General features: G+C 36.9%; 1 protein-coding gene across 1 annotated transcript; it reads left to right on the top strand.

Moving 5' to 3' along the window:
• The first annotated feature begins 717 nt into the window (after window positions 1–717).
• On the top strand, window positions 718–7821 carry LOC120526465 (vomeronasal type-2 receptor 26-like). Its single transcript, XM_039749631.1, has 3 exons — window positions 718–969; window positions 2316–2439; window positions 6746–7821. Exons 1-3 carry the CDS (start codon window positions 718–720, stop codon window positions 7666–7668), a joined length of 1299 nt encoding a protein of 432 aa, XP_039605565.1. The 3' UTR covers window positions 7669–7821.
• Window positions 7822–10317: the final 2496 nt, after the last annotated feature.

The raw sequence follows: 10317 nt of genomic DNA, 5'->3' as shown, positions 1-10317 counted from the left end.
TTATGTGAGACGTAAACCCGGTCCTCAAGGTTTTCCTGTATGTAACTTTCTCAGTTTTCACAGTTTTTCTCCTTACATTTGTGGACAGTACTCACTGATGGTCAGAGCTGAACTTCTCATTGGCCATTCCAGTTGATGTGGCAGGAGCTATTGATGTAGTAGGGATGGTGTGGGGAGACATGCATTGTGCCCTATTTTGTCAAATTAGTAATGTTCCCTCTGGGAACCCATTAACACTACAAGAAATAATGAATCATACCATAAAAAAAACAGAACTTTATAGTTGAAGTTGAAGTATAAGTAATTTTTGAGCAATTTTTTATCTTTTAGAAGAAAGACAAAAATTGTTAATTTTGTGAAATGTTCAGATAAGAGATTCACCTCCGTCTGTATATAAGATGCAAGTGGATATGTCATGAACTAACATATCCAGTGAAACCCTTGGTAACAGCAAGGTACTCGGACCGAAAATTTAAACTGATAAAAAACATCAACCAAAATTAATTTGTTCATAACTTAACTGAAAAGAAGTCCAAAAATGAAGCCAATGAAGGCCCTATGAATGATCAGAATCTGACATAAAGACATACAGTATGTAAATATATAAACAAATTGAAGATGAATGGGTTAAAAAGCTATAGCCTCATGATTCATAGTAATTTAGAAAGGATATCATTTCTTTTATTTAGCGGTAGACCATGATGTGCAATGTTAAAAATGTTCTTCATTTCCATTCAAAAGATTCTTCACTATGTTGAGAATTTGAATGCCCATAGCAAAGATGGAGAAGACATATATTTTGATGAAAATGGAAACCTCCCCTCCATCTATGATGTTGTCAACTGGCAGCTGACCACAGAGGGAGATATTCAGTATGTCAAAGTGGGGAGCTTTGACTACAGCATGGGTCTGGGGGAAGATCTCATTGTTAATGAGAGTGCCATCAAATGGCCAGGGGGAAAAAGAGAGGTGAGAGCCTACCAGGTGGCCACATTTTCATTCTCTTTCCAAAATGTGTTCTCTTTTAGACTCGCTTCAGAGCTTGCTATGCAAATTTGTAACAGTAAAAGTAAAATCTTTGAACCATAATTCATACCACTATGTGTGACACATTAAATCATCAGGTTGGAACAAACAATGAATGAAGCCACTGAGTGAAAGTGTTTGCATTTTAGCTGATTTCCTTGAGGAAATGAAACAAACCTTTAAATATGGTGTCATCCACTGCGATGTTTCTTATTAGCCACACAGTTAAAATATAATTAAGAAGTTAACAGACGCCTGGATGGATGGTAGATTTGTGGAGTTTATTATTATTATTATTATTATTATTATTATTATTATTATTATTATTATTGCTGTTGTTGTTATTATGAGAGACATTCAAAATGTTTCCACAGAAAATGGTGAAGGCGGGAGGAGTAATAAATTGTGCATTAAAAAGTTGGTACAATTTTGGGAAAATTGCATCACAAACGAAGGTGTGACTATGCAGAAAAGTGATATAATTTTTTTTGAAATTCTTAATAAATAGATTTATAAGAAGTGTGGAAACTTTTTGAACGTCCCTCATATTATTATTATTATTATTATTATTATTATTATTATTATTATTATTATTATTCATCATGAGAATATAAAAGGTCTCACTAATGAACTAAGACCATTCAGTCTGTCAGAATTTGGTTAGCTGGTAGTATTTGGATGGTATATTGAGACAACTTAGCTATGCAGGCACTGTGCTGGAATTTTCAGTGTGTATTTTAAGTAGAAATTCTGTATTACACATGTATAAATACACAAAAAGATAAATAAATACTAATAATTTATAGGTTGAAAACGTCATTATTATCAAGTGTACAGAGTGCCGTGAATTTCTTGTAACACTGTTCAGTGCTCTGAATCAGAATCGGTGACAAAGGGCAGCCCTGGCAGAGTCCAACTCTCACTGGAAACACATTTAAATAACTTGTAAATATACATGCAGAGTTTCTTTCTTTCTTTCTTTCTTTCTTTCTTTCTTTCTTTCTTTCTTTCTTTCTTTCGTTAAAGCCAAAGGGAACCTGAAAATGACAGATTAACTGCTGTCTTTCAAATCCAAATGGGTGTACCGTGTCCATGACACCATCTTTAATTAAGCTCTTCTACTAATCCATTGCAAGCTACTAGATCTCTAGGACATGACTGAGGTATGATGCGGCATAAATAAGACATTCAGATTCTGAAACTGCAAAAAATTGAAATGAATAGTATAAGTCAGTCCCCTGCCGATATGCTCTTCTTGTAACACCTTCCCTCTTTGTTCACATTTTCAGCGCCCCATCTCAATATGTACAACCAGCTGCCTGCCAGGTTCCAGAAAAGCTCCAATCCGTGGGAGACCAGTGTGCTGCTTTGACTGCATTCCTTGTTCAGATGGGGAGATAAGTAATGAAACAGGTAAATATTAGTTACTGAGAGCTTTCATAAGTGTAGTAATGAAACATTCAAAAATACTTAATCAATTGACCAAACCATTGATAATAAAAATATTCTGACAGTTTAAAGTGAGATTACTTGCCTATAGAGATAATGACCAACTGGACAACAATTCTGACTAATTATTTTGTTTAATTTAATTTAATCCTCTTCATGTGTTATATTTTTATGTTGTCGAAAACTCTTTATAACCTTAACCATACTGAAATGCATTGACTTTTAAAGGGGTGGCATATAGTGCAACATGACTTGTGTTCTTGTGTCATTGTGGTCCCAGAAGATTGAGCAGAAGAATATTTTTTGACGCTTGGGTGTTTGACTTCCATAACAAAGTGTACATACAGTAGACTAGGACTGTCCGTGAAGTTGAAAAAATAAAATAAAAATTCAACTGCTCAAGTGCAAAGTGAAGTTTGAGTTTATTGTCATTAGTGGTGAATGATCCTAGCTGAATTCACTCCACCTTAACAATGGCCAAATTGCAGAAATGTTAATCGGAAAGGAAAAGTCAAATCAGGTTTGAGTGCATTATCATGGTGTAATAGTCTTTTAAATGTGTCCACAATGATTTCTGAAATGTCTGTCAAAAATTCTCAAAATGATTATTGTGGTCACAAATATGACCTGAGCTATGAGGCAGCAGGGTTAACCATACCTCCCCAAGTTAAAATGAATATATTTAACAAAATAGTAATCTTTCTTGTAGACAATGGCCACAGGAGCAGGATATACCATACCATACCATTTTCTAAGACAACTTAATCCAGAGCACGGTTATGAGGAGAAAAGAGGCAGAACATGGCAAAATGTTAAAGTGTTGTGGTCCCAGCAAGATCCCTCTTTAATAGTGACAGTACTATGTTAAAACAAAGAGGAAAACAAGAAAAGATGAATGCCAAATGTTTAGTGATCATTAACTATCGTAATTTTAATGCTTGAGAGAGTAATCACGGAGCACACTGCCTTTTTTCCTATGTATTGTGCGTACATGAATACCCAAACTATTTTGAAGCAACGTTTGCACTATTTTGTATTTTTTTTGTATCTCACACCCTTTATCGTATAAGCAACCCTTATCTACAATGGAGCGTTCAATCAGAAGAAAATATGAAGCTGGTTTTAAATTAAAAGTTATTGAAGTGGCGAAAGAAATTGGTAACTGTGCTGCTGCCACAAAACTCGATGTGTCTGAGAAACTGTTGACAGATTGAAGGAAGCAAGAAGATGTAAAAAAAAAAAAATCTAAGAATCGTATTTTTGAACGGGCGTACAAGTCGGGGTCTGATTTTAAGGCCGAAATTTCCACTTTAATCACAAAATACACGGTTTCACCGCGTCAAATATAACGCTATACATTATGTTGCTGTTGTTAAGTTGCAAAAATAAAAAAATAAAAAAGACGACACAAAAGATGGTATGTGAGACTTTTAAAATGTATTGTGTCATTACATTCGGGACATGTGACAGAAAGCCTCTATGCCGATCCTACGGGATGGATGCTTCAATGTTGTGAAGCAAAATGCCGACATACAAATGCATTCGTGGTGCTTTTATATTCAAGCGTCGCATATTCCCGATCGTAATGACACGATACATTTTAAAAGTGTCAGTGCCGTCTATTTTTTTGCAACTTCACATCGGCAACATAATGTATAGCGCTGTATTTGAGCCACTGAGAAAAAAATAAAAGACACGGTGAAAACGTGTATTTTGTGATTAAAGTGGAAATTTCGGCTTTAATCTCGAAATGTCCACTTTAACCTCGTAGTTTATATTATTAATAAAGCAGACCGTCGTAAACGTCATCCCAGTTTTCATCGCTACGAGCTTCTTGTACCTGACAGCAGGTAAAGTACAAAAATAAAAAATAGACGGCACAAAAGATGGTATGTGAGACTTTTAAAATGTATCGTGTCATTACGATCGGGAATATGCGACGCTTGAATATAAAAGCACCACGAATGCATCTGTATGTCGGCATTTTGCTTCGACACTTTGAACCATTCATCAAACAGCAAAGCGCGCACATCGATCCCCGAAGGATCTCCATAGAGGCTTGCTGTCACATGTAGATAGTAAACAGAGACTCTGACGTCACGTTCCGACTTTTAGCACACTGCGCCCCCCGACTTTTTGCTGGTACTGCAACTCGCGCACGCGTCGCGTTAATTTCTGAGGACCTGCTCAGAGGACGCGTGAAATGAACGCTGGGAACGCGTGGCAGCCATGATGCGGGCGCGTACGCGTTCTGAGCGTGAAGTATAAATGAGCCCTAAGGAGAAGCACAGAGAGCACTAAAAGAAGAAATATTTGAGACAGCTGTAGGATGTTTAAAGAATGAAAAGATTAAATGGCATACATGATTCTGAAAGGAAAAGACAGGAGGACATGTGGAGAAAAGTGCCAGGTAAACCAAGGGGGGCATAATTGACAAACAGAATGGACAGTAAGGCCCATCATATGGCACATACGGGGAGTAGAAAAAAGCCTATGTAGAATTCTGAACTGGGTATGTTAATATTTTGCATTTCTAGAGCAAAACCTTACCTTGGAAAAAATTCCCATGTGAAAAATGATTGGAGAAGCCTCGCAGTTAGGAGAACTGGGTTCACTTCCCGGGTCTTCCCTGCGTGGAGTTTGCATGTTCTCAATGTGTCTGCATGGGTTTCCTCCGGGCACTCCGGTTTCCTCCCACAATCCAAAGACATGCAGGTTAGGTGGATTGGCGATTCTGAATTGGCCCTAGTGTGTGTTTGTGTGTGTCCTGCGGTGGGTTGGCACCCTGCCGAGGATTGGTTCCTGCCTTGTGCCCTGTGTTGGCTGGGATTGGCTCCGGCAGACCCCTGTGACCCTATTCGGATTCAGCGGGTTAGAGAATGGATGGATGGATGGATAATTGGAGAAATTCCAAATGTTTGAAGTTTTTTTTTAATTATATACTGTGAATGCTCATTATAACTATTTCACTACACAAGTAGTTCATTGTAGGTCAAAGGGTACTTCATTATGTTGAAAAACATTGAAGTAAGATAAACACAGAGATAACATCTTTATGTCAAGCCAAATCCTAGGCAACACAGAGGCCCCTCATTAGGAAGAAGTTAAAAATAGTAGTGATGAGTAAAACAGGCAGGTTTTGATTATTATACATTTTTGCAAAACTAACACAGAAATTCATTCTTCAGCCAATTTCAAAATTGCAAAATCTAAAACTTTAAAAAAGAGTTTTTTGTGGTTGATTTTTAAAAAAACGTTTTTGCACAGAAAACTAAGAATACTGTTCCCTAAACCCTCTTTCATGCTTCTGCATGTACATTTCTTCTTTTCTACAGCTGCTGAGCGCGTGTAATCTGTAACACACCAGTAAAATCCGTTCTTACAGGCCTATCATTCATAGTGCAGTATGTCTTTAAGAACTGTAACATTTTGCATATATTCCACAGTACTAGGGTGTTGTACCGTGTTAGCCATTATGAATGTAGAGAAAAGCCAAGCAAAATGACACCTTTTATTGGCTAACTAAAAAGATTACAATATGCAAGCTTTCGAGGCAACTCAGGCCCCTTCTTCAGGCATCTTTTTAGTTAGCCAATAAAAGGTGTCATTTTGCTTGGCTTTTCTCTACATCTATTCCACACAAAGTCACCATAACTCACCATTCTGCATATTACTGAATTTTCTCCTTGCCACATCATTACCTAACAACTGTTTTGTCCTAGTTGAGGATATGCACAATAACTTAGATTTTTTATTTTTTGCTAAGGATTTTTATTTAAATACTAAGTGACAAACAGACCCAAGTGGAATTAATGCATGAAAATGCTTCCAGACAGGAACTAAACGTCTTTCTTGTGTGAAGGGCATGAATTTTACAGGAAGCTAAACCCAATTTGTTTTCTAAAGTGAAAAACTGACTTTCTCTGCAAATTCCATTTTATGAAAATCATTTTGGTCATCACTAAAGATGATTAAAGATGGTTAAGCTGGTTAAACGATAAACATACTGAAATTAAAGGGCATCTTATTATTTTGTGAGTTGTCGTTTTGTTCAAAATGGTATTCTTAGGTTAGTTTTTAAAAATTTTATACTATTTAACTTTTAAGTTTATTTTAATCAGTGGATTCAGGTCTCAGTTTTTTTTTATTCTGCATATTGCTTTCTTAGCTTTGTTTTCTTACTTATATACATAATAGAGCCATTCTGAAGACTGAAAACTGTAAAATCTGAAACTCAGAAATGATTCATGGCATTTTTTTCCTTCCTCAGATGCTACATCATGCCTGAGATGTCCAGATGATCACTGGTCTAACAAAAGACGTGATGCATGTATTCCCAAGGTGGTTGAATTTCTGAGTTATGAAGAACCACTGGGCACCACTCTGGCATCTCTGTCTGTGTTGACTTCCATGATTCCATCTTTAATACTTTGTGTTTTCATGTGGCATGGTGATACACCCATTGTGAAGGCCAATAACCGACAGCTCAGCTATGTCTTGCTCTGTGCTCTAACACTTTGCCCACTCTGCTCTCTTATCTTCATTGGGAAACCATCACCTGCCTCTTGCTTACTCCGTCAGACCACATTTGGCATTATATTTACCTTAAGTGTTTCCTGTGTTCTGGCCAAAACCATCATCGTGGTCATTGCATTCAAGGCCTCCAAACCTGGCAGTGAATTACACAAATGGGTGGGCTCCAAGCTGCCAATTACAATTATAGTTTTCAATACCCTCATCCAGGTAGGCATCTGCTCAGTCTGGCTACTGTGTGCTCCCCCTTTTCCTGAAACCAACATGAAAGCTCAGGTTGGAAAAATAATTTTGGAATGCAATGAAGGTTCAACTTTAGCATTGTGGTGCATGATGGGATACATGGGCATCCTTGCCAGTATTAGCTTTTTGGTTGCCTTTCTTGCACGAAAGCTTCCTGATAGTTTTAACGAGACAAAGTATATCACGTTCAGCATGCTGCTTTTCGTCAGTGTGTGGCTTTCCTTTGTCCCTGCCTATCTCAGCACACGAGGCAAGTACATGGTAGCTGTTGAAATATTTGCCATTCTTTCGTCCAGCGCAGGGCTTCTGGGCTGCTTTTTCTTCCCCAAGTGCTACATCATCTTGATCAAACCTGAGAAGAATACTCGAGAGTTTATCAAGGGCAAAAGATCATCTTCTGCTAATAGAGAACTATAGAATGTAGATCGAATTTATCACAATGACCTAGATCCCATACAAATTCTGTTAAACTGATTATTGTACTTCTTGTTTATTTCAAATAAATGTGTTATACATGGCCTAGAAAAGTATTTCCTTATGTATATAATAACATCCATATAAGTAATGTTCTGAAACCTGCTTAATTAATCCAGTTCAGTGACAGAACCAGTCCTAGCAACATCAGTGATGGAAAGGGAATCAATCCTGAGCATCAGTCCATCACATCTAACCATCCACACTCAAAAAGGGTCAATTTTGAGTTTCACGTTAATCTAACATGCACATTTAGGAATGTGGGAGGAAATCTGAGGTGAAAGTTGGGAGAAAAAGAAAACCCCAGACAGAAAACAATCAGTCACAGGATTCAAACCATGGACGAAGGATCCATCAGGCAGTAGCGCCACCTTGCCACTGCTAGTTTTATAATAGCTAAGGTTGAAATGTAATGGAAAACTAGAAGGTTCCAAGAAACTATGAATGAGCCAGACAGTTAATAGAAAATGATTATACAGTAAAACACAAATGGACTCGTGTGTGCCATGTGACTCTGAAGAACAGCCATAATTGAAAGTTGTGAAAGTTGACAGGGACATTTCAGATTTTCTTATTTAAAAGAACAAATGGCAACCCCACTAAGATTCATTTTTCACAGGAACCTTGTTAGGTGGAGTTTTGTTTTCCTCTCTTTTACAGACTGAATTTTCTGTTAACAGGGATTTTATTGCATTTTATTTAATATTTATGAGTCTCTCTGTATTTTTATACAAAGATGATATGTTTCCACTTTAACATTAAAGAGTCTTAAGGAACTGTTGATCAGTGTAAAAGAGGTCAGGTTAAATCCACTGTGATTTAGTATTATATCTCTCTATTATAATGAAAAAATCCTGGGACGAGACTAGACATGACTATTTTAGATAGATACTTTCTTGCCCCCCGAGACGAGACTTTGTGCCAAGAGATTTAACCATTTTTATACAAAAGATGTAGAGACAAGGCAGTGAGACATCTCAAAGTGCTTTGTAGGATGTCAAAATATAGTGTGGTCGAGGAAAGTATTGCAAGTTCCACAAAGAAATGCTAAAGTGCCAAGCAGGTCATCCCTAATTTAATTTTCCTAAAAAAGTAGCAATAAAGGACCATTAGGAGTGCCAATCCAAAACCCAAATGATCAAAACACAAGAAGCTGTCAGGCTAGGCAATTGCATGATTCGGGTCAGGGTGAAAGGAGTCTTGTGGTGCAATCCGTTCAAGAATGAACGCCTCCTTCAAAGAGCTGCAGGTTTTATAGGTGGGAGATCAGAAGGGAAGATAAGAGGAGAAGATTAGTATGAGCACCCCCTCTTGACAGTACCTTTGATAGTTTGATAGTACCTACTTCAAATGAGATCAGAGTGTGATCCACAGTGTGTGACATTAGTTACATGCAAAAGAAATTAAAATCAGACAAGAATAATAATTAAAAAATAGAATACAAACATTTAATAATGGACACATACATAAGAGAGATATTTCATTAAAAGAAATACAGTCCTTAAATATAGATTTCTTATTTTAAGTCTCTAAATAATAATTCAATGATAGGGTCAGTTGGCCACGATGGTCAGTGAATGCTTCGTGCATTGAAGCTCAAGTCTGGTGCTCTGAGTTTCCATGCTAAACTGAAGTATACAAAAAAAAAGTCCTGCTTTGTGTCTCAACTTCCCCAGCATGCACTACACTTCTGTGCAGCTTGACAGAAGGAACATTGTAGAACAGCTCATTGACAGAGAAGCAGTAAAAGCTAAAGTACAGAAAGAAAGAAAAGTAAGATGTACCATGAAGTGTTTTTATAAAGGCCATCCCAATTGGAGGGAAATTCATGAGTTCAGCTTGGCCCAGTGGGACAGAAAGCATTATTACACCCCTTTCATGATACAATGTGGTGCCCCCGCTTATAATTCTTGGTTTTCTTTTTAAATCTTTTAGCAGATTAGAGATTTCTCCCACTTTAGTGTTACACCTGTAGATGGTGCTATATACCAATAATGAGAGATACTTTAATGCAAGAAACATCAGCATCCATGAAAGAACTACTAGCAGACTGCCAGAAATATCAGACTCAACTAATTCAGAATTTATGTTTCACGTTCACTAGCTTCACAAATATTGGACCTTGGTATGTGTCAACTCTTTAAACCTTGAAAGTATGTAAAATAGCCGTTAGTAGTTAAAGTAGCACAGTACTCATCATCTTAATCACTCTTGATTTTTCATATATTGTTTTTTCACAATATGGAATTTTAATACTTCAGCTTGGAATCTGTCGAAATCTTTCAAAATGAAAAATTGTAATATTAAAGTGCATTCTACACACTCTACATATTTTGCTAAATTAAGTAGAAATTAATTTATATAAAAGCTAAACATTTGTTCTAGACATGGAAATGTGGACTGAATTTCACAGAAACAACAAGCTGGAAAAGCTCTTTTCAAATGTTACTGATTTCCTCGTAATGTCACTTACAAACCTGTTTATTCACAGTGGCAGCTCTCTATTATCCAAGCAAGAAGTTCTTATGTGTGTTTTGGGATGCTGTTGTTTGTGTTTATTTAATACTGTATACTGAGCTTCTGTAAAACAAT

Source organism: Polypterus senegalus, chromosome 3 (assembly GCF_016835505.1).
Source record: "Polypterus senegalus isolate Bchr_013 chromosome 3, ASM1683550v1, whole genome shotgun sequence".
NCBI lineage: Eukaryota > Metazoa > Chordata > Cladistia > Polypteriformes > Polypteridae > Polypterus > Polypterus senegalus.
Note: the sequence above shows the minus strand (reverse complement) of the source record. Positions and strands in the feature narration are given on the sequence as shown.